General features: G+C 33.6%; 1 protein-coding gene and 1 long non-coding RNA gene across 2 annotated transcripts in view; both read right to left on the bottom strand.

The window, feature by feature from the left end:
* LOC127856640 (uncharacterized) overlaps positions 1–9,017 on the bottom strand; it is a 9,317-nt gene extending 300 nt beyond the window's left edge. The window contains exons 1-3 of the long non-coding RNA XR_008038153.1: positions 8,689–9,017; positions 2,981–3,128; positions 1–2,441 (exon numbers count right to left, since the gene is read on the bottom strand). The exon at positions 1–2,441 is cut by the window's left edge and continues 300 nt beyond it. This is a non-coding gene — a long non-coding RNA (uncharacterized LOC127856640). The remainder of the gene's footprint in view (positions 2,442–2,980; positions 3,129–8,688) is intronic.
* Positions 9,018–17,957: 8,940 nt separating this feature from the next.
* The window catches only part of LOC127856631 (uncharacterized), a 57,120-nt gene continuing 50,267 nt past the window's right edge, over positions 17,958–24,810 (bottom strand). Inside the window, exons 9-10 of the mRNA XM_052392950.1 lie at positions 21,999–24,164; positions 17,958–21,483 (exon numbers count right to left, since the gene is read on the bottom strand). Of these exons, the coding sequence (XP_052248910.1) occupies positions 20,984–21,483; positions 21,999–24,164 (2,666 nt within the window). The 3' untranslated portion in view covers positions 17,958–20,983. The remainder of the gene's footprint in view (positions 21,484–21,998; positions 24,165–24,810) is intronic.

Raw genomic sequence — 24,810 nt, 5'->3', positions numbered from 1 at the left:
AAAGATGCGCATATGATGTACCGATACTCGCTAGTATGAACTTGTAATTTACGTAATAAAAAAAGGAAAATATGAATTCTTTGTTTGTTCATTTCCGATAGTTGTTGTCTAACACCTTCCATTGTTCGTAAAACTTGTAATAGGGTGCATCACACTTTGAAGCGTTAAGTATATTTATCACAGTTATTTTACTGAGAAGGGGTAGTACCATTGCGGTAGATAATTGAACTGTTAATTGGCACTACGCCTGGTAATTGTCATAACGCTTATTTTCAAAAGAAAGTTGTTTAAGATTATCATAATTGGCACTAATTGACATTATTCCGTTGTTCCACTATGGCTTTTAACGTTTAATTACTGATTTCTTTAATCTGATTGGTGAATTATAACGATCCAATCGACGTTCAATCTGCATTATCGGTATATTAGCTTTAATATGTTTGATAAATTCCATCATTCAAATTACCCTGAGACTTCGAATGTTATTTTAGCAAAATAATTGTTCACTTTTAATTATGGATAAGTTTGTGAAAATGTAAAAGAAACGGGGCTCTGAGTTTAGGAAAAGACTGATTCAATCCTTCAAAAGAATTGTTCTTACATGTTCCGGTAATCGTAACATGCGTTTTTATTTCAATACAACCTTTTTTCAGAAGTTGTAATGTTCATAAGGAATTTATTTATCTATAAATGTCATTCATCAATAATTATGCCCAACATGAATGAAAATGAATGTCAATACCGGTATGAACCGGGTGTGTTGTGTTTGTTGGTCTTATATTACCGGTAAATTGAAATAAAAGCAATAAATCCATGTGCAATAATTTATTATGTTGTACTCTTCGTTCTCTGCTTTTTAATAAATACAACCACACAGCTTTGCTACCTGAAATTATATGGAACAAAGATATATAATATTAAACATACTGCTTCCTTAAAACGGCATCAATTCAAATGCAATCGGGCGAAACCATTGTTTAATACCGGTTTACAAGGTTATCCACCCAAAATGCAAATGTAATGGTCCGTTGCCCTCAGCATGCACCTGCTGTGTTTTATGATGTTAATCTGGTTGTAAAACCCCATGATCGATGTCATGAGATATCGAAACAGGACCGAAATTTGGCAAAATAGCGCTGTAAAATATGCTGTCCGAAAACTTAGAGACATTAATTATGGACGAAAACTCGTGTGTCCGAAAATTAAGAGTCACGAAAAATAATTATTTTTGCTAAAAAAAGGGGTGTCCGAAAACTTAGAGTGTCCGAATACATAGAGTTATTACGGTAGTGTACATACAAGTTTTACCGTTCCTATCTCAAGAAATTACACATTGAGTATGCCTACACCCATGCATTATAACGCAATTAATTTCAGTATAAATTTGTATATCACTTCTATTTATGGGTTTTCTAGTTGCTTATTAAAAGCTACAGTTATAAACCCTGACATATGAAGAAATTTAGGTAACTTTGGCTCAACATTGATATAATATTACATTAATAATACAATTTTAAGTTCACCTAAAGTCAAAAAGCAACATATGAATACAGCCGCAGTTCACCACAGAATGTCAAAGTTTTCCCAATATTACCTAGCACTAAGACATTTAGCACAATAATATTCAACTTATATTTAAATAAAAACCAGCCAGATTAATGACAACTAGATGTTACATTATTAGGCATCAGTATAAAGTCATTGCGTGATTTTGACTGGCCGTGTGTCATTTGGAAGCAATATTTTCTCGTTCCGTCACTTTTCGTCACTGAAAAACTGACCTATTTTAGGGACCACTGCAGATAAAATATTTTTTGCGTTTGTGACTCATGGTAGTCCCTAATTGTTTTAAGCGATGAAAGTATCCCTAAGAAAATATGGCTTTCAAATGACACAAGGCCAGTCCAGATCCCACAATGTTGGTCGCTTTAGAATTCCTTCATGCAACAGCATGTCTAACGATCTAATGTTCTTAGCCTTTGCATGACTGAAACAAACTGAATTATGGATTGCAGTCACAGTAAAGCTGTGGGCCATCGTGGGCGTTGTAGTTTGCCTGGAGAACATGTTTCACTAGATCCACCTGTTTGTGTGACTGTTCAGGATACAATTTCTTGAAAACTGGCAAAGAGTCAACAAATCTGCTTACACAATTACACAACTTTTCAAAACAGTGTATGTTCAGCAATGCACTAACCAAAACCGGAAAATCAAACCTGCACAAATTATGTACAACACGAATGACTCCAGGACACTTGGCAAGCCGCTGCATAAAATCAAGTTTTAAATGAGACACTATCAACACTTTCACCATTTACACGCATGTTTCCATGAGCATCGACAGAGATGCCAGTCACTTTCTGAGCTTCGGAAGAAATAAGCACTGTTGGCTTCACATATGTCGAGAACTTAAAACCCGTCTTCAAATGCAAGGCAGCAATCTGTAATATTTGGAATAGTTTTTAATAGTTATAATAAAAATGACAAATATTTATTTTTTAATAATGTGCCTGGCAGCCTACCCTGGGGTTCAAATAAAACATCTTTTAAAAATTGTAATTTTGCCAAACTATGAACACAGTCCCTTTAATAAAACAATTATAATTAATATGTTCATGTTCATCTGGAATAGGAAATAAGAAGACAGTTTAAAAGAAAAAAATACTAACAACATATGTGTTTGTCAGAAACACTATGTCCTCTTCTGCGCCGCTTTTAAACTATATATTTGACATTTTACCTTGAAGGATGACCTTGACCTTTCACCACTCAAAATGCATGCCAAATATAAAGTTACTATCTTCAATATTGCAAAAGTTATGGCAAATGTTAAAGTTGGAGCAAACAAACATACAAACCAACCAACAAACAAACCAACCAACAGACAGGGCAAAAACAATAAGTTCCCCTACTATAGTGGTGGGGGACATACACCCGAATAGTCAATAACATTGTATTTAAAGTTAGTTTTAAAACTTACTCCATTTCTTTCTCATAAGCATCAATGGAAACCTTGTTAGACGACTCAGTTGAGATTTTCAGGATAGCCTCCCCAGCAAGAGCCTCTATCTTCTTAAGATTTTTATTCGCAATGGACTTTATGTTTAGAGTGGTGCGAAGTTATTTACCTGAAAAGAACATGCAAACGAAATAAGGCCATTGTTACGCTCGATTGGTCATTGTCTGCTCGGGTACTACTTACATGTACCCCAGGTACTTTTAAGTATACTTTCATGTACCCCGGGTACGGTAAATATACTTAAACGTACCCGGTCCAGGGGTTTCGCTGTCGATCGCCAATGTCGCCAATGACGCTAAAAATATTTAAGGGGCGCCAATTTTTTTAAAGTGGCGATTTTACAAAAAATCGGTAAAATCCTATCCGAAAATGTACTGCGAGTCGTCTGTCAGTTATAAATATTGATTTACGACTACGCAAGCGACCTACAAGACAGAGTGCAAATTGAAATCAAATTAATGCAAACAATTCTTAAGTAAATCAAAACAAAATAACTAGAATACATTTACTTTATGTATTGCGTTACATATTCATGTTTCTTCCTCCCGCATGCATAGGATTACTTGTTTAAACAGAACCGATGTTTTCAAATTCAAATACTAACTTCACATCCACGAAACCTAAAACATATAACATTATTTTATATTTATGTGATATAAAAGTGCAATCTTGTACATTTCAACATCTTTGTTTTTATTTATAATCCAGTTCCCTTTTCGCGACTGAATAAGGGAAAAGGAACCAGTTTCTTATTCCTTATTCAAACCGAATAAGCAACTGGCATTTTCTTAATTAAACATCAATGAAATTGATCCAACGTTAACCACATATAAATAGACATCATTATATACAGGTTGTATATTTAAAATACTAATTGCAATACATTTCTACTTAGTTGTATGTGCCGATAATCCAGTTCCTTATTTAGTTTGAATAAGGAACTGGTTCCTTGTTCCTTATTCAAATCGAATAAGGAACGGGCATGTTCTTTCTATAAATAATAAATCAAAATGAACCATCGAGACGAATAAAAAGAAACAACAACAACAAAATACAGATGCATTTCGATGAAACTTTCCAATCTAATAGAGGCACCTTCGCCGCTGCTTCCGGTTCAGTCTCGCTTTATTGTGACATCAGTGACGTCGCACTGATGACATCGCTGTACGACACATTGGCATTCGTTGTGTGCCGAGGTTGAAAGTCGCCGAATTTACCGTTGGTCTGCATGAGCAAAAAAACGCGTATACATTCGCATTAAAAATATAGATATTCATTGAATGTTACGTCGTTTACTTTTTAACGTGCACATCGTAGAACGGTTTGGATACGTTACAACAACTGGTACATTCTTAACAATATCTAGAGGCTCATCATTTTTATGTTTTGATTGATCCCAGTGACTGAACATTTATTATCCATTCTCTGTTTTTTCTCTTATGTTTTTTTTATAGGAAATAGACGATCCGTTAAAACAGAATATGAAAAAATAAATATATCAAAATATGTTAATATTTATTAAGACAAAACTATATAAATAACATGTATAATACACCAACAGTAAACACTATTTAGTTAAATTGTAACTTCTGATAAACCATTGCGATTGCTTTTAAAGCCACTTTTGTGTTCGCGTCAAAATAAACAAAAAGACTTTAACAAATACAAATACCATCTTAAGTTAGGCTTACGTAAGGTAACGTTAAGATAGATGTGTAAACTCAACTTAGCGACATCGCATATTTGCCTTAGGTGCACACTTAACGCACTATGTATATAAGTTTGAGTGAGAAACCCCTTCTATTTTTTAGTTGTTCGCGCAGCGGACAGCTAATGTTACTGCCATTAAATTCAAGTCAGTCTGCTCTTAACTACGCTAGGAGCGTCTGCTCTACAACGTTAGGAACGATAACCACCGCATCTGCTTGTTTATATTTCACCACTGGTACACTGCAGACAGCGAGAGTGTGTATGTAATCAATAGTGTTTAACAGCTTGCATTGAGCAGTCTAGTGTTTAACAGCTTGTGCGAAGACATTGGCCAGTTTATCATTGAAATTTGTACATATAGGCTGCTTTCAGGGAAAACGGGGCTTAATGCATGTCAAAACAGATTAGCCTGTGCACACTGATTAGCCTGTGCAATGCGCACAAGCTAATGAAGGACGACACTTTCTGATTTTATGGTGTTTTTCGTTTAAAGAGTCTCTGGTACTGGGATGACAATTAATTCATATGCATTAAGCCCTCTTTTCCCAAAATGAAGCTTAAATTATCTTTTTTATTAATGATTTGAAAAAACAACAACATCTCGATCTGTGCTTTAAGACACACTCTTTATAAATTTGAAAACTACAGTTCCTTCAGCGCTTTGATGTTGTTTTATTAGTCCGTTTAACATAAAATGTTCATGAATTTTTTTTACAAATGAACAAATGTTTACATTCTGTAAGTTAAAAAATAGCTATAAACAGCTATAAATAGCATTCAACTTCTTGGTATTTGGTGGGAGGTCCACCACGGGAGAAAACGGTCACAAAACATCATCATTTATAGATTGTTAATGAGACGTTCTTTTGAAGGTCCTATGGAAGTTAAAGATAAAAAACTTTCCAACATTAAAATATATTGATTATTTATTCAAATTCGTAAAGTCAATTTTTTCCTGCGCACGGCACTTATCGCCATACTCATGTCTTGTATGAGTAAGACATGTTTCGGTGGGTGCAACTAAAAAGAACACGTTTAATTAATAAAAAAGCATGACTCTTAACAGGTTTGCATAAAACATTCTTTATTATAATACAGAGTAATAAGGTAGTGTATTGTGGTATGATTAATCAAATTTTAATGTTGGAGTTGCTTCCCTTGAATTGAAAATTTCGCCAGAACTCATTTTGCTTTTCAAACGCATAATATTTAGCGAGAACAATACTATTTGATACCAGATAAACGAGTTCAAACAAAACTACGTATTGCGAAAAAAAGGACTTCATATCTTTAATTAAAATTGTATATCATAAGCTAGTCTACGTCGGCAATGAATAATGGTCCATTGTTAGAAGACAAATTAAAGTTAAGTTTGCCCCCATGTCGCACCTCATTATCAGTGCGCGCGCTCGACGACGTCATATTCCCCACGTGAGCAAATATTTTCTGTTATGAAACTGACTTTTCAACCCAAAAGTTAACCAGCCTATGAAGTAAACATGGCTATACTTAAATGATTTGTGCAATCTTTGGAATTCTGTTGCTATGGTAAGTGCTTTTGATGATACGGATACAAAAGTTGTAGTCGGTATCGCTGAAACGCTTTTAATAGGTTGGCCGTTTGTTAACGTACACGACCAGTATGTCGAAATTACCACCATCGTTAATTGTAAAACATATCAACGATATTAAAAGAAGTATTCCGTGATGATTTGTGCAATAAAACACTACCATACATAAGGTTTTTAGATCACATTTCACTATGTATAAAGGAGTGTAATTTCGACATTAGGCGGCTAATTTCGACACTTGATTTCTTCTATCGAAAGTAAATTTAAACTTCAGAAATAACTAGGCGTAAATTGTTTTTCTTAGTATGACTGTATAATTTATAATAGCACAACCTTTTTTGCATGGCGTCGCTACCGTTAATTATGTGTTGAAGGCGCAATCAGAATACGCATAATATTGTGTCACGTGATGGTGTTTATTTTCATGGACCTTATTTCATTTAATATGTTTTGATTAATAGATACATGTACTAATCTAATGATACACATCATTGACATCTCATCTTTGATTTATTGAAACATTGAATGTGTACATATATCTGTAACATGAAAAACAGATCTCGATCTTAATAACTAACCGAAAGTATTTAAGTGACAATACATTTTCTTTTTACTAACATGTTTTATTCATTTTAACTGCAAATGAAAATGATACGTTTTTCTTTTTAAACCAACAAACCAAACATGCACAATAATGTACATCCTTTAGTCAATGCAGGAACGCAGACGTGTACATTTACGTCAGTTTTTGGTTATAACATCGCAACCGTTTGAGTTACATGCAACTTTCACATATGAAAGGGTAATTTGGAATTTGCTCGAACGGAATTTCGAAAAAGAATAGCGTCCCCCGTGCATGTAATATGCCAATTTCTTGGACACTTGGTGCAGGTCACCCACTCGTTCCTTTCACCGTCTTCCGTGCCGCAACCTGGGCACTGCTTCTCGTCCATTAAATCATCATCGCTGTCAGCAAAAGCCACGTCTCTGTCGGAGTCTGAGGAGGACGATGAAATCGTTCGTTTCTTGCTTTGAGACTTTGCCAGCTCTTCTAGCCTCCTGTTTCTTCCTTATATTTTCTTCGCGAACCTTGCGTTTCCTATCTTTCACCTCACTTTTCTCCCTTTTATGTTGTTCTCGTTCTTCTTTGCGTTTCGTTTTCGCTTCTTCTTCAGCTATTTTAGCTTGCTCTCGGTCTCGCAACATCTGCAATGCGACAGTACCCGAAAGCGCTTTCGGAAGCTTATTTTGAACCATTTTAGTGTTTTTTTCCGCACTTATTTGAGGAAATTCAGTAGCGAGAAAGATGCAGAAACTTGACTTTTTTATCAGTTTGTACAATTTTGACGGACGGGATTGCGTGCATATTTTCATTTCCTATCGAAAAATGCAATTTGCTGGTTGACGGTAAGACGGCCTCACTATAAGGCTGTACAGATCGCTCATGTTGGTCAATAAGCTTCGTGGTGCAGGACATCGCCACGCCGTCTGTATTGCTGCCATTGGTTTTCTCTGAAGTAATGATTGGGGAGGCTATAGCTGCGTTTGGGACGCAATCGCAACGTTCGGAGATCCCTGATTTACTAGTGGCAACGGTGTCGCTAATGGATGGGGCAGTGGCGGGAGCATGTATCTCAGATCGATGCAGTTGTGACTGGTCAACATTTTCGGGACTTAATAGGAACAGTCCGCAACGTTTGAACCCATGGATCGCGTTCTCAATATTTGTGACCTCTTCCGAACATTTTCGGAAAACACCTGGAAATTGCCTTTTTAGTTAAACTTTGGGCTATATGTTTTGTTAGACAGTACTTCACTTGACGTTTCCAAGATGATTTTAGTGGTCCGATGAAACCAACATCACAAGGTTGCAGCAAGTGGATGGCGTTTTCAAGTAGACAGTAGAGAATTATCTGGTTCTCATGGCAAAACTGCGCCGCAGCGAGGCTTATATGCGTACAGTGTCCATATACAAAAATTATGACTGGTCTGGAAATGTGCTTTTGATGTATATACTCATTCAAATGAGTTACAAATGCCACAAACTGCGGACTGTCCATCCAACCGTTTTCAGACAGGCCATAAATCGCAGATGGAAACTCGTCAATTCCGGTATCCATGTAGCGCTCACCTGGGTAAACAATCAACGGCGGTTCATAAATGCCACAAGCATTAAAACATGCCATCACTGTGATGTGTTGCTTGTTGCTTGTTGTAGTCTGGTATACGTGTCGAGCTCCCTTTTCAGCAAGTACGCGGCCAGTGTTGATGCACGCGGAAATCCGCTTTCATCAGCGTTGAAAAATAAATGATTGATCCGAAAAATTCTTTATTAAAAAGTAAATTAATGAAAAAAAAAATTGGAAAGCAAATACATTTCAGAATTACCTGTGATCGAGGAAAGCGTAATTGTTGCAACACAGCTGAAGGAAATCCTCTTTTTTCTTGGACACTGGTCACTTATGTGTGTCTTCCCTTCCGTAATTTACACGTTTCCCAACCAACTGGCACTGCAGGTCAATACATTCCCCACAATAAAACTTGAGACAGTAATCACAGTGAAACACTGCCAACTTTTCAATTTTGAGCTTTATACATGGCGAACAGTACAAGTCAGTAAGTAAATCAGTCTTTAGTCACAGTTGACTGCGAACAAGAAGCCATATGGATCACTCCTATTATGAATGTTAAGTAAAGATCTGTATGTCCTTAAATGTGATCCCTGGTGGCTAAATTCAATTAATATAAAACTTTGGTCCGTACTCTTTAGAGTATTGGAGCTATCAGTACTTGACCTAATGTGATAGAACGCCTTATCGAATCATACAATGTGCATGTAATCATACAACATCGAAGTTTGTAACTCCATCAGAGCTTTTAGTCGCGGTTCAGTTAGAAAATGTCGTATCTGTATTATTATTTTATTATAAGAGGCATTTATTTAATATAAGCACTTAAAACAGAAGTAAATACATGAATTGTAACTTGAGTAAAAGGTAACACACAACCTATAATTGCACTGCGTTTGTGGCGTTTATAAAGTGAAATATAAATCAATGCAATAACTTATTGATACATACTTATGTATTTCTTAAAAACATTACCTTGCAAACATTTAAAACGATATCGCAAATAAAAGATGCCGTGTTTCTGTGGAGTTTTTAACCTAAGAATTGTAATTATACCTGAAGTGGGTGTGCTCCACCCTACATCTAAATTGGTGGCATCTATAAACATACATTTAAACACATAGGTGATCTAAAAAGTATTATTTATCAAACAATATAAGCATATTTTGTCCAAAACAGTTATCCTGATAGTGTAACGGACACTACCACTACCATTAATGTGTTGCCCTTCTTCATAGCCCAAATATCTATAATGTCGATGCATACAGGTGTGTGGTTTCTATGCCTGTCCTTAATTTTTCATGAACTTTTTTCCGTTTGACATGTTACCACCCATACATACTAAACTGAAAAAGCGCAGCGAGATAATTTTTACATGCATATATTATATTCGTTTGACAGATTTGCAACCTATATACGAATACTCTTTTGTAGCGTTAACTGTCAAAACGAAGGATTTCCATTAAAAGGTGTTAAACATGTCTTTTAATCATGATGGTTAATTAAAAACCACAAACCATCAGAACGTGGCAATATTTGTGAAAGATGTTAACGTGCGACTTAAATTACGACTTTAGGACAGTTCAATACGCAGCACATGTATTCCATGCTATGTTGGACATATTGTAGAAAATAGTGAAATCTAAATTGGTCAAAATTATCCGTCGTAATGGTAGGAAACTTCTTTTTTGTTGTTGTTTTTGCAATCACTTGGCAAGAAGGGTGGCTTTCGCTTTAACTGTGCATGTTAATGTATTCAACTTGTTATGCACGTGTGTTGAGAGTTGAACAGTTAGACACATGAACTAACATAAGTCAAATTAATAAACAGTGTATTTGTTATTAACACTTTTATTGCTTATGTACACATTTAAAATACCCCTTTTACTTTATGCCAAAAGCAGTTAATAAAATACAAGTTCACGACGACCTTTACGGACTTTGAAAGAGCAAAGTCAAGAACACACGATGCGCAGACACACGATTACGAATATAACTGTTTTGATATCGTTATCTCGTGTTCTTGTATCTTGATCTCGTATTATGTCATCGTGATTTCGCTCCTTCACATTTTTTTTCGTATTCTCGCCCTTGTTGTAATCAAATGGTCGACGATGCGAAACAACGAGTGACCTTTACGGAACTTCGTTATTGAGCGAATTAATTGTTATTTTTCTTTACCACTTTGGCTTATTTGATTCCGAAATAAGTTGGAATTTTATCGAGTTCCGTTTTTTTGCACATTTTCTCGTTCTATTGAACGAACGTTTCAGCTATGGCACTTTAATTTGGTATGTAAGACAATTATATCTATTGATATCCAATTTTGATGGGTCTGTGTTGTACCACTAAACCACACGGAGGCCGGGATGCCAAAGCTAGTCGTTTCATGTTCCATATTAGGTCTATTACGGGGTGCAAAATCAACGGGGTTTTAAGGCTGGACAGAATGTAAAAACATCATTAAGAACTTTATTTTTGCAAATATATCAAGATATTGAAATACATTTGCAAAATTCTTTAGTGAATAAAAGACAGTTTTTCTTGCAGTTTGTGCCGATATCTTAAGGTATAAGAATGAATCCTTGAATACGGCTGAAATCGGTGACAAAGTTTCAAGTTACGTGAAGGATAGCCGTATACATGAATGCAGTAAACAGAGAATTTTTGAACAAAAACTCATGCTTATTAGATAAAGTACTTCTAGTGTATTTCACATTGCCATAAGCAGCAAAAACATCTGTCTTTTATGCACTAGTTGAAATTCTTAAGAAAAATTGTTTTCAAAAGTTATTTAAAACAGCACCCTTTACCGGTGTGTTTACATCCATTAACGTTTAATTGGGAATCCCACAAAAACACGTGATTCTGCACCCTGATTAAATGATAGAAGAAGACATTCACACGGAAATGTAACTTAACAAATGTTGAAACCGAAAAGCTGGACAAATTGTGGTAACAGTTTCTAATTATTTAATTAATTAAGGATATTTCTTAGTCCAAAACCAATAATTAGGTTTTTAAGCATATCATATTCCTTTAACATTGACTTTTTGCAAAATAGACATGAAAATCAATAGATTTACACATTTTTGACAAACCTAAAGGAGCATGAGGGAGAAACCAATAAAAAGCAGGGAGCAAAATATTGCCATTATATTGATATTCCATCAACTGAGACCTTATCACGTGTTCAAGACGTCTTTGCAATTGTAGAAGTAAACAATCCCAACATGAAGGAGATACTTTCAGACGGGTGTAATCACATGATAATCATAAATGGCGACTTCCAAGCCGATACATTTAATTTTTGCCGTTTTATACCCTTTATTACTTCTGTTTATTTTTTAAATTATGCTCACTTTCAAGCCATATCAGTTTAAAGTTGATTAGCGTTTATTTCGTATTAAAATTTGATTTACATCACGACTTTACTCCCCGCGAATTTTCTTAGTGGAGCTGTAATTAGGTCATCTCGCTGAGAAATTTCGAAGCGAGTAAAGTCGAGATATAGAGCGAACATTAATACAAAGTAAACGCTAGTAACGTTTTTGATGATATGACTGGAAAGTGAGCGGCATAAAAAAAATAATACAAGTAAAGCAGTGTATAAAACGTCGAAAAATACCTATATTGTCATGGATTTAAAATATAAATGATGGATACTTAGATGAAAACTCGGAAATATTAAAAACAACTTGAATTATATTGGATGCACGGGAATTCAGTATGGACAAATATCGGACGTTCACGTAGTTTGAAAGACGAGAGATAATTCAATGATATAACTATATATGAAAACAACACAACCTGATAACGTACAGTTTTATGCAAACATGCATGCACACAAAATACACATTGTCGTTTTGTTAAAATAATTATTGAATTGTAGAATATGCCGTTTTAACTGTAGAGCATTCTATATATGCAAATCATGTAAATGTTTAGAATGTTCAAGTATTTATATATTGAAAATACCTCGAACATAAACTTCTTTTATTAAATTAATCTCGTTTAAAATGTTTGAATGTTTTATTTCAATAATGTGCAGACAAAATGTCGAATGCATTAGTAATTAAGCTTTTTAACTCTGTTATTATGGTCCAGGCATTTTGACAAGCAAGATATTAATGTGAAACCTATACAACAAATAAAGATACATATATATTTATAGTTTACTTAAGATGCATTCAAAACTACCACAAACAATATGGCGGACATATTTAATAAATTTTTTGACCTTGATTAATTTCGATAACTCATTCTGTGAAGTCTGCCTCCACAGCCATACACCATAAACTTCCTCGTTCCATAGCAGTCATTAAAAAATATGATTTCGGATAATCAAAGAATGTACAATTCTGAGAAACTGACTTTTTAACTAAGCGGTCGTCTTATAATCGCTAAATCTTTAAGATATAGAAATATATAGCAGAAAAGTAGAAACCATGTTGGTTGACAAATTAATATAGGTTCAATAAATGCGTTAAACATCATTAAGCAAACATTACTAGAAATTGAAAATTGAATTAGTGGTGTTGGTTCATGATGTTGTTGAATTGTGTCGGGGTTTGGGTTGTTATCACACCTATCATATACATTGAACATGTGGCTAAATCATGATCACAAATATAATGAATATTTGTAAACATAATCGTTATTACTTTTGTGTTGTGGTGTTCTTCGGGAATGTTAGATTGATTCCTGTGTTCGACCGCAAGGTGTCTTCGGTAACAATATTGGTATCAGTTATGATATTTTAGTATGTCCAAATTTAGCGAGTTTAATATTCAGAATGGATTTAAAAATACACATAACAGTTTCCTGTAAATCAAAGCTTTGCGATAAGCTCAAGTATGTCCTATATGGAAGAAGAATCACCGACATGTCAGACTTCGAATTTGTTTGAGATACTTAACTGAATTTATTCAACAGTGCTTCTTGCTATAAGTAATCGGTGCCGTTGTTTTGTCCTTTCAGTATTGTTTGTCAAACGATTTAAACAAAAACGTCAGTTTTACGAGCATCTGCTCTCACAATTAAATCTCAGTTGTGAATATTGTTTTGCATAATATTGTACTGTTTGGCAATTGGTCACTGGCCTTATATAAAGGACCAACAAATTGTATTTAATCAGAATGCGATACTTCTCCAGCAGCTGGAGTTTCACTTCTTTATATTGATCATACAATCTAACCGGATTTTGTTTTCTTTTTCGAAAGTTCCAGAAACCTATACGAATTGCCACAAATTATCACAATACGTGTGTTGTAAGATTTTATCAAAAGTGTACACATATTTATCGACATCTCATCACTGTCACTAAGGCGGTAAATGTTGAATGAGTTATAGACGGATACATTTCACTACTGTTTACTTCACCAATTTTCGACAAAGGAAAAAGCCCTACAACTATATATGCAAAATCTTATTCAACTTCAATCTCTTAGATTACAATGAGGAAATCATTTTAGCTAAAGCTTTCATCCAAACACCAGGCAAACGAATTACTTTATTCAGCGCATTTTGCGATCTACGTATGATACGAGTGTCTTTTATTTGTATTCTTCTTGGAAATTATGAGCGTCGGTTGTGTTCAATTCTAGCCTTTAACGCCTGAAATACCGTCCAAGGTTTCATTTATTTCATAGCAGGGTCGTTTTACTCCAAAACCATCTTTTGTTTCTGGAGCAATGATCATCCGATACAACGTTTGCTGATTGGTTAGTTGTATTTAAAATAAACAATTAGACTCTATAGGGTCCACTGTTCTTTATCCTATGTTTGCTACAACTGTCGACTGTTAATTGACAGTGCCCTACTCAGTATGTGAAATACAAAATGACACGATAAAAAAATGAACTCTCATTAACTATCTAAGGGCATAAGGTGGCGCATACAATTTTGTGTCCCTGTCATTGTATAGTGTCTAAACAATTTACATATTGATCCTATTATCTTTTAATCGCTAACTTTCAATTAATAAAATTATTGTTCGTTTAAGATAAGTTTCACATATTTGCAGTTTTCTTATTCGAATGTGTTCAATTTGTTCGCCCCATACAAGTTGAGCCTCGCCAAAAAAGCTCGAACCTCGCCTTATACGAGAAAAAGGCGGCCAATATGGAAAAAACACGGCCAATACGGCAAAAGGTCGACCAACACGATATTCAGCCAATCAGAAACCAGAAAAACTCGGCCTTATATAAGAATATAAAATGTCGTCAATTTTGTACGCCATTTTGAAGTTGTATGCTTAGTTTGGGTGCAAAAGTTTAAATCTTTAAAAATATAATATTGCTGTTTACTTAAAGCACTAAGCCCCTAATATATTCAGCTCTCTCTTTCGACAATAACAATAGTGCAGTGTAACCACACCGGTAAGGTTCCATATTTGAGCATATGTACATAAATACAATGTAACGTCATTGTTACAATGAGCCCCAAAAGCAAAACTAATTCGAAAGCATGAAGGATTCACACATTTCAAATGCAATTCCTAATGGCAATAAGTAAGTTTTCAATACTTATTGTCTTTCTGGACTGCGGCCTTAGTCCAATACAACTGTCTTCAGCTCAATAACAAAGCAAATCTGATTTCAACTAATTAATAACATGATAGTATTGCCTCATAGCTGCTACGAGAAATAAATTGTGTGGGACGTAATACATTCAAGAAAAATAATGTGCACTCTGTGTTTTAATTTGGCTAGACCTAATTCATAACATATTTCTAAATTACGCAACGGTGTTAAATGCACAAACTAACTTAAACAAAAACAAAGAAGTTTGCATCATTTAATAATGTGGTAAAAATATTGAAAATGTCACTTTAAATTATTTTCGTACAAGCTTAAATGATGGAATATGTGGAGGCAGCACGAACAATAACAAGTTTTTCATAGGTTAAGCACAGGGAATGAAGGCATATTTTGCAGTGTCTGAAAAAAAGACGGATATCAACAAAAATACAGTCTGGCGTTAAAGTTGATTTTTTATTGGCAAACACAACTAGTTACTTAAAATATTACCAGTGTAATTCACATATCATGGGTTTCGTAGGTGGAGTCCATTAAAAAATCATTCCGTGCATGTAATATTATGTAATGAAACTCCAGAATAAATCTCACAAGCACATATGTTTAGCCCATCCGCGGGGCATTAATGTAAATCATGTAAGCAATTTGCTTTAATAAAACTGAAAAAATTACATATCTGTTACAGGTTAAAGTTATTCGTAAAATATAATCTATTAAAAATGCATTAGTTTAGTTATGTATAAATGTATTTATCGCGGTTATTAACACGGGTTGACAGTACGCTAATACGAATTCAGGGGTGACCATTCATGCAATGGTGCTTATCAGATGACGATAATTACTGCCCTTTGATTTCAAAATCCTTCTAATAGCATTCACTTTCAAACAGCAATTTCTTAACTTGTTTGACATAACGCACCGATTAGAATCGCTTTAAAATGACGCATTAATTTTAAGAGAAAACATTATGAGGATTTTCATGAAGACACGTATATAACCTTTTAAATAAGCTACATGTTGCGTTCATGTTAAAAGGCTGGTACTCACAATGATCTTAATCAAAAATCATTCAGTCAAACAATCCATAATAACACGACCTTTGGTCAGGACACTGTTTTCCTGATATCACAAGATTGATATGCATCCCACATAGAGTCGCTGATTGGCAGAATAGCTGAGAAACCTTCCTTTTACGTTTATTTAGTCAGTTTTTTCACTACTGATGAAGATTTCTAAAATAGTAATTACCTTTTGAATTACTTATTGTTAATTTATATAATTAAATATGTAGCAATCTGCACATTCGATTTGTATTAATGACAAGCCGCCTTGGTACGTATGTAATACTTTTCGATTGTCTATCGTGATTAAACTGTTTGCAAATTATACACAAGTCACGAGTGTAGATTGATGAATAATTATATTTCCTGTCGAATAGTATTGTGTTATTATTGCATTAGTTTGTTCCCATCTTAATTTATTGAGTAATCAGCATCGATATGCATGTATTCATAACACAATAAAGTCAATGTAGTTTTTGTAATAAAACATACTTGAACATAGATTTATCAGTATGTATCTTCAAAGCAGATGTCACTTACACGTATATGATACTATTTAAATGCCGTTTTGTCTTATCTATTGAAATTACGTGGTAACATCACAGAGTAATAACAGATATGCTTAATGTCGTTTTAAGTGTGCATATTAAGATTATGCATGTATTACTGTTGAAACAAAACGTCGCGGTATATGATTGGATTATTTACAGTACAGGTATAAACACTTATGAACTTTTATATAAGGTTCTTTTGTACATGTAGGCTTTTTTATGGTTAACGAAGAATACATTGCCGTCAAACCACCTTAGAACGGACCTACATTTTTAAGGTCAGAGAAGTCATGTAACCGATCCTCTTTTTCCTTTTGTAGTAGATTTAAAACAAAGTTGGCATCTTTTTAAATTAACTTCAAAACCAAATGCTTGTTAAGGTAGTTTCGTGTATTTTATTTAAACCAGCCTAATTGAAATAAGATAGCGAGATAAAAAAAAATACTGGACATTTGGTGTTAATTTGTATCACACTTGCTTGGTCCATTGTTGTTGTATTTGCTTTTCACAAAAATTAAAGGAACGTGATTGCATATTGCTTTTTTAAGTTCGCCTTTAATAGCATAATTTGTCAAATTAAAGCATTTGAAGAGATTCCAAGATATTTAATTGTTTATCTAACTCAATCGTTAAAACGGGTACAAATATACGGTTGGTTTATCGAATTCCGATGATGAGTTTTCTCGAACTTTTATTCATGCATACTGCTTTATTTAAGTTCGCCTTTAATCACATAATTTGCCAAATTGAAGCATTTAAAGAGATTCCAAAATAGTCAATCGTTAAAAACGGGTACAAATTTACGGTTGGTTTATCGAATTCCGATGATGAGTTTTCGCGAACTTTTACATATTCAGATATATTTTTATTCATGTCTGTATTGCTGTAACGCTCAAATATGTACGATACATATTTCGAATACGTTACAATTACTTGAAAAATGTCGATTGGCAATCTGCGAATTAGTCTCTTAAAGGAAACTCTTTTTTATTTGGAGGGGCGGGGGGTATCTAAAGAAAGCAAAACTATGTTTATCGAAGATGTGCAATATACAGGAACTTGTGCAAGTGTTGAATACGGATAATTAATTCACGTCATGGTCACGTCTCCTACGTATTCGCTTAATTATCTTTAGTACACCTTTCCTTATAAGTCTATTTATCCCACAATGTTTGCATGTTACTGTCTTATGTCTTCATTCCGAAAATAAGCAAAAGGAAATTGCTGAAAAGACAATGTTTTCTCTGTTTAGCAAGGTTGCAATAAGTTTATCATATTTTGTTATTTGGTCAATTCAGGTACGAAGATGGACAAAATTACGTCACTTATGGTCCGTGTCCGATGTGTGGCTAGTGAAAAACAACACGTATCTGGATTGCAATGACCTTTATTCGTCACAAAACTCGTTACCGCACATACAGTTAACTAGCTTACATTTGGGATTCATTAATCGTCGGCGACAAAAGGTACTTCATAGTTATATATAATGCAATGTATTATTATTGACATGTATACAATTGTTTGTCATTCCGAAATTAAGAACATGTACATCTATCAATGTTGAAAAATGTTAGATTACACAATTTGTTAAATATAACATCATTTTCATTAATAGTCCAAAAGTACATTGCAATGTTTTAAAGCATACACGCGCTATATAATAAAAGCAGATATATGATTTATGTATTTGGGAAGAACTAGGGATTGCGATATTATTTATATTAATTTCAAATTATTAGTTAGTCATTTAAAAAGTCGATGAAATGAAATGTAGAAAATGACAAGACTTAAAAATTAGTAACGCCGATAACAGTTATAATAACATGGCAGGGGCTGTTTTTTGTTTTTGTTCAAATATTCTATTTATTTTTTTTTACATTTTGACAATACCATGTACACATGTACTTATGTTTAAATCGCCTTCAAAATGTTTTCGTAAAATTGTTGTTCAAAACAACCATAGGTTAAAGAAATAGACATTTTTGAATACACTTATGCATAGAAATTAGAAGATATATCATGATGCATGGTGGATCCAAATTATATACAAAAATGTAAATTTCGTTTGTGTTTTATGTATGGTATCAAGTCCGTCGGTTTTTACTTCTTTGTATCTCATAATTACGACTTTCTTAATATAATATTTGAAACAAATGTATATATCAATGATGTTAATAGTGAGCTAATATAAAGATTATGTATTATACATTCTGCAACATATTTACAACATATTAACAATTCATAGCGAATATATGCCCAGTATACTCCAGAAAACCAAAAGTGAGTTTACCAAAATACAACATATATACGTGTATGAAAAAAATACAATTATAAATGTCAATAACATCATTCAAAAAGACAACTATTTTGCTGATAATCGATGTATTAACGGATAAATGTCAAAAGTTGGTTCATATGTTGGTTTTGAAAATTTCATGAGCAGATTATATGTACCTTTATATATTGTTCAATATTTGTGGCGATGGCGATTCCGTTAAACTTTGAAACCAATGATTAAGATGTTTATTACTTCATTGTCATTATAACTTATTTTGGCAATATTCTTCTCAAAATAGGACAAAGTATAAAATCGTATGTCTTTAAAAACATTTATAAATGGAGCTAATGGTAAGCTGATCCTATTTATATTTATAAGAATACGAATATTATTAGACATTTATTAAAACAAGATATACATTTAATATGTGAATGCACTCGGGAACTATGCTCAAATGGATAAAATAATAATCGGAAAACTATAAATGTTCAATAATATTAGACATATTAATAGTATTAATCATGTGTGTGTACAATTAACACATGACTACGAATAAATGACATACCTTGGTATGTAGGTCGTGATTTAAAGTGCAAAGTGGATCTTATTACAAATGCAAAATATACTCCCTTCGTTAAAAAAATTTAATTTCATGTAATCGTTATTAAAAAAGGTACTTAATTATATGTCAACAACAAACAATAGTTTGCAGAAAATGCACGAAACAAAGCGTCAGTTAAAAATGACATCTATGAATATTGTAGACGGTAGTCTGACTCGGCATGCATAAAATTTAACATAGCAATATTTTATTTATTAAACATTCAACATACTGAAACATGTTAAGCATATACATACACATAATTGGTAAGAAAAACAAGCAAAAAAAAAACAAATGATAAAAACATATAAGGTGCCCATTAACATAAACTGATTCGAAAACTATTGTGTGTCTTATGTCTGCGAGTAAACGAAAAACATTAAAAATAGAAAAAAAATATGTATATATACGATCTTATGTAACGAGAAAATATGTTTATTTGGATTGATTGGTTTAATATTTGTGGTAATAATGATGCCACTAGTCTTTCGAACAACTTAAAAATAGTATACTTACTTTTCGTCATGTTTCACTAATTGTAACAAATACTCTCCCGAAAATGTGTAATGGGTGATAAAACATATAATATAAACGATAAGCTGATAATAAAATTGACACATATGTTTTAAATGATTCATTTGTACAGTCAATACTTGCAATGACTTTTGTGTGAAGAGTAATACATGTAGATGGAAATCACGAAATCAGCAAACTATGTCATAGGTAACTCATTTATGTGCCCCGCTGAATTAAAATATCACACATTAGAATAGCATTTATAATGCAATGAACATTATACTGGAAGCTACGGAATGATACATGATACATTAACCGGTACTTAAATAAACATACAGATAAAAAACAGTTATAAAAAAATAATTCATAGAATATATGTGATATTTATATTTAAGGTCTACAAATAAACAATTATTGATGACAGACATTGATATATGGTGAGAAAAAAAAATTGTGCACAGTTGATCACAATTGAAGAGAAACTAAGAGATTTCGTGAAAGTATAAAATATATTCAATGATTTCGATGTCGCTAGTGTTTAACATTTAGTAATCTGATATTATAACCTGAATTTTTATCAAAATTAAATATAAAAAAATAAACATAAATTATCATGACATTAAATTTCTTAAATAACATAGTTATAACATATTACTTTCAGTATATACCTTAAATAAGACAAATCGATCTGTTCTGGGGAATCTTATGAATACGTTATGCGCAAACTTCATAATTTTAAAGCTAAACGTGTATATTAAAATAAATCCAAAGTATTTTCAATACGCTTTTGTTCAGACCGACCGTCAACAAAACAGTACACATCAAACGAGATATATCTTCTAAAATATGGTTGGCGTAAGTAGGTACTATGAGATTGGAACATTTATATAGATACTTGAAAAATATATTCCGCATTTGTGCGAAAAAAATAACATCTAACACACTTTGACTAATGATATAATGCCGTCATCGTCGAACCTACTATTTTGATGTCTAATGACTTTTCAACTAAATACAAGCGCGATTTTTTTCCGTTCTTCTACGTGCTTCCACATTTAATCTAAGGGTATTTATGTTTTCAACTTGTTCGTGTTGGGCACGTGATTTGAGTTTTGCATCACGTGTTATTTTTGCTTCCCACATTTTAAACTTATCGTTCTGTTTTCCTGTCAGCTTCTTAGACATCGAGATTGATTTACGGCCACGTACACACGCCAATATCTTGTAAATGTTCCACGGGAACGAAAATGGTGGTGGGATACTTGATGAACAGGAATACGCGTCAATAAGTTTGAATCGCAAAAAGCACCAGTGTCTGTTGGCGTCATTTTGAATCTTAGTAAAAGAGTAGTTGAACATTGCAATCAAAAGATTCAAAAGTAATATCTGCACAATAAGCATGAACAATGCCAACAAAACCGGTGCAATATAAGTCCTTATCAACGTCGGACATCTTGGTAATGTTATATTGCTTCGAACGCCGTCATCAGGAATACATTCGATTTCCCCTGAAATTCAAATTTTTCTATAAGAATTATTAGTATACATATATAATTGTCTGTCAATATATTTAAACTTCGAAATCAATATAGTATAGGCCTTATTCGTTACTTGCGTTGTTTGCTTCTGTTTGATTTAGGAAACCGCTTAGCGTTTGTATGTCAAAACAAAAATTAGTACAGTACCGGAATTAAAATTTATTTCCCGAACAAATATTCGCTTAGTTGACATAAATTATTTCGTAATTGGTGTAACCATTTGAGTAGTATGCTAAAACATATGTAATAAATTTAAAATTACACAATTATTCATTGTTCTCATATATGAAGACGTGTAAACTAAATTATATTTAAATTAGTAAAAGAACGATTTGAATTTAAATATTTATACATGCTGTTTATGTAAAACATCAGAGATTATCTTTAAATGACTATTAATTATACGTGCTTGACGTTTTTTGTTCATAAATAACATACATATGCGTATTTAACACTGTGATTTTCATATTGTTATTTATGTTTACCTCCCAGTTCGTCTAATGTAGTTGAAAATTCGCCAAACATATTCCAATAGTGGCGTTTCGCAACACTTGAAAACGTATTCCAGTCAAATGGTGAAGATGTGTAGAGAATTGATTGAATTGTTATCGCAAATGAGAAGTATACAATCGCGAGTATGATGAGAAACTTCGCCAAGTCTGCAAACATTCGTCCTATCATCACCAATAAAGGTCCAATTTCATATAGTGGCGACAACATATGCAAAAGCCTAAGAGAAAACATCATGAATGATATTGATAACATAATTCTTCCTTCATCTTCGCAGCACGTTGCTCGTATGCATGTTCCGCATACGAACAAAATTGTGGCAACACTATTCATCAACGTCCATGGATCACTAAAATATTGTTTTTCTTCCATGAACAGTCTTATTGCATCCGTGAGATAACATACCACCCATGACATCAACAGGTATTCGCCGTGCGCTTGATAGCCAAAAGGATTGAACAGTACGTTAAGTGCAAATAAAACCAAGAATATGACAAAAGAACATGTATGATACAGGAACTTGACTTTCGGACAGTTGAAAAAAGAGCGCAGATTGGATGCAATGCATACGCTATCCTCTTTACCATCGGATTTTTTAAACTCCAACAGAAGGTTTGACAACATTGGGAAAAACAGGCATATTCCAATTTTCCAATTTGGGTTTCGCTCAATTTCGATGTCGCCCATCCAAATTTGATTTGCGGTATACTGACAAGCTGGGTGTTCAATAAAGTTCTCATTTGTTTTTCCAATAGCCATTGTTGACGAACCACCTAATTCTTCTCTTGGTCGGAGAAGCATAAATTGCATATATTTTGCCTTAACGTTGTAGCCTTCATTCAAGATTGTGTCATATGTATGCGTTAATTGTGTTTGATAATCATCATAGATATGTCGCAGATTTCTGTCGTAAATTTGCCGTTTAACTAAATCAATGCATCGACATGCCAGTAATGCCGTTGATAACTGGGATACGATCTTAGACGACATAATTGTGTCTGCAACATCGAACTTTCCATTAAATACTGCCCAAAGAAATAGCCAAAGATATACGCATTCGTCCGGATTCGTCTTCCCACTGGGTACCTTCATTTCAATTCCAATATGAGAATGTAGGTATTGTTTGACAGAATCAATAGTTTTATATTTCATTTCACCGCATTCCAAAGATCCCCATTCGATGGTCTCCTTTTCTTGATTTTCTTCTAAACAACTTAAAAGTCCTATAGAGGCGTCACCATGATCTAACATTATTACAGTAGACAATAGGGTTTCTTTGTATTTTGGAATTTCGTCATTCTTCCAATTTTGACTCTGGTCTATCTCAGTTGAGACAATACCTCCATCTGCATTTAAAACAAGCGCTAGTTTCAGAAAGTCAATATCTTTATTCTTCGGCGCCATGAAAATTGCTCTAATTACATCTTGTAAATGAAAACCATACGAAGGTATCCATACCCTTCGATCGGCACTTATCAAACTCTTATATCTATTCGTATCCAACCTTAAGTGAAACTGCACGCCAGGATTATTGTATTCGTTCGACACAATGATTGCTTTTTGTATCTCATCATAGTTGTTATATCCCAAATAAATTTCAACAACAGGAGCTTTGTACCGGCATTTTAATTCTTCCGCTAGCTTAATTAGCATTATCCAACAATCAAAGGAATCGTCACAGAAAATAAAGTGAGATATATAACGGAACGCTATTACGTCACTGCTTCGATTAACATTGCATTGCTTGTCAATGTCCTCCTTCTTTTTCCATGGAAAGATGCCGATTACAACAGGCTCATAATCTGACTCTATGTACAGAGTCTCAATTACGGACTGCAAAAGACTAGAATCTTCCTCAGTTGTAAGGACCAATGCACCAACACGTCTTATTATCTTTACCACCGCTTTTCTTAGATCATTCACATCTTCCAAATTGTACTTTTTGGATATGCACTCCCTATATGACATTAATAAACCTGTTTTTTTAACACATAACCTTTCAAGTAAAGATTTCACATCGTGCTCCGTTTCTAGCTTGTACCAAGGTCTTTTGTTTCCATTAAACGATCCCGACAAGCAATTATCTACTGTGGTCGACTTTGCATATTCGGTTGGAGTTTTTGGTAGTACATATGTTTGTTCTAAAATAAGAATAAATATTTTTATTTTAATATATTTGTCTATACAATTTACATGATGTCGAAACAGAAGGGTTAGATATTTATGTGAACAGCACTTCAGTCTGTAATTATGTCAGCTGAATGTAACGAAAATAATCCATTTTGCGACCCAAAATATATACAACATAGCAGAGCTCCAGATAATTTTTTAAGCCGAGGGGTATTTCACTCATGAATTTTTTAATTGATGAGTAAAAATCATAATCCGAGAATTTTAAGGAGTATTTATGTTCAAAGGACCTGAATTAATAATAAATTGTACTTGTAGTGTTAACTTGCTATTACAAGCAGTTTTGTACACAATAATGCAATAACTTTTGTTTTATTTAATATACTGTCAATAATAGGGCGTACAATTTTTTCTGGTGTTACTAATGACGATGTCGACTTAATAGAGATCGACCATTTATAACTGGCTCGCCATTAATTTTTGTTTTATTTACATGACAATAAAACACAAAACATGCAGACGCTGCTGAACATGTCACAAAAAGAAAAGCGCTTTCGGGACAGGGACTGCCGGTCAGGGCGGCACAGATCGTGACGGTCATATGAAAAACAAGCAAGCAGAAAGTTTTCGCATTACATAATGATTCTAGTGGATTCA

This window comes from Dreissena polymorpha, chromosome 13 (genome assembly GCF_020536995.1).
Source record: "Dreissena polymorpha isolate Duluth1 chromosome 13, UMN_Dpol_1.0, whole genome shotgun sequence".
Lineage (NCBI taxonomy): Eukaryota > Metazoa > Mollusca > Bivalvia > Myida > Dreissenidae > Dreissena > Dreissena polymorpha.
Note: the sequence above shows the minus strand (reverse complement) of the source record. Positions and strands in the feature narration are given on the sequence as shown.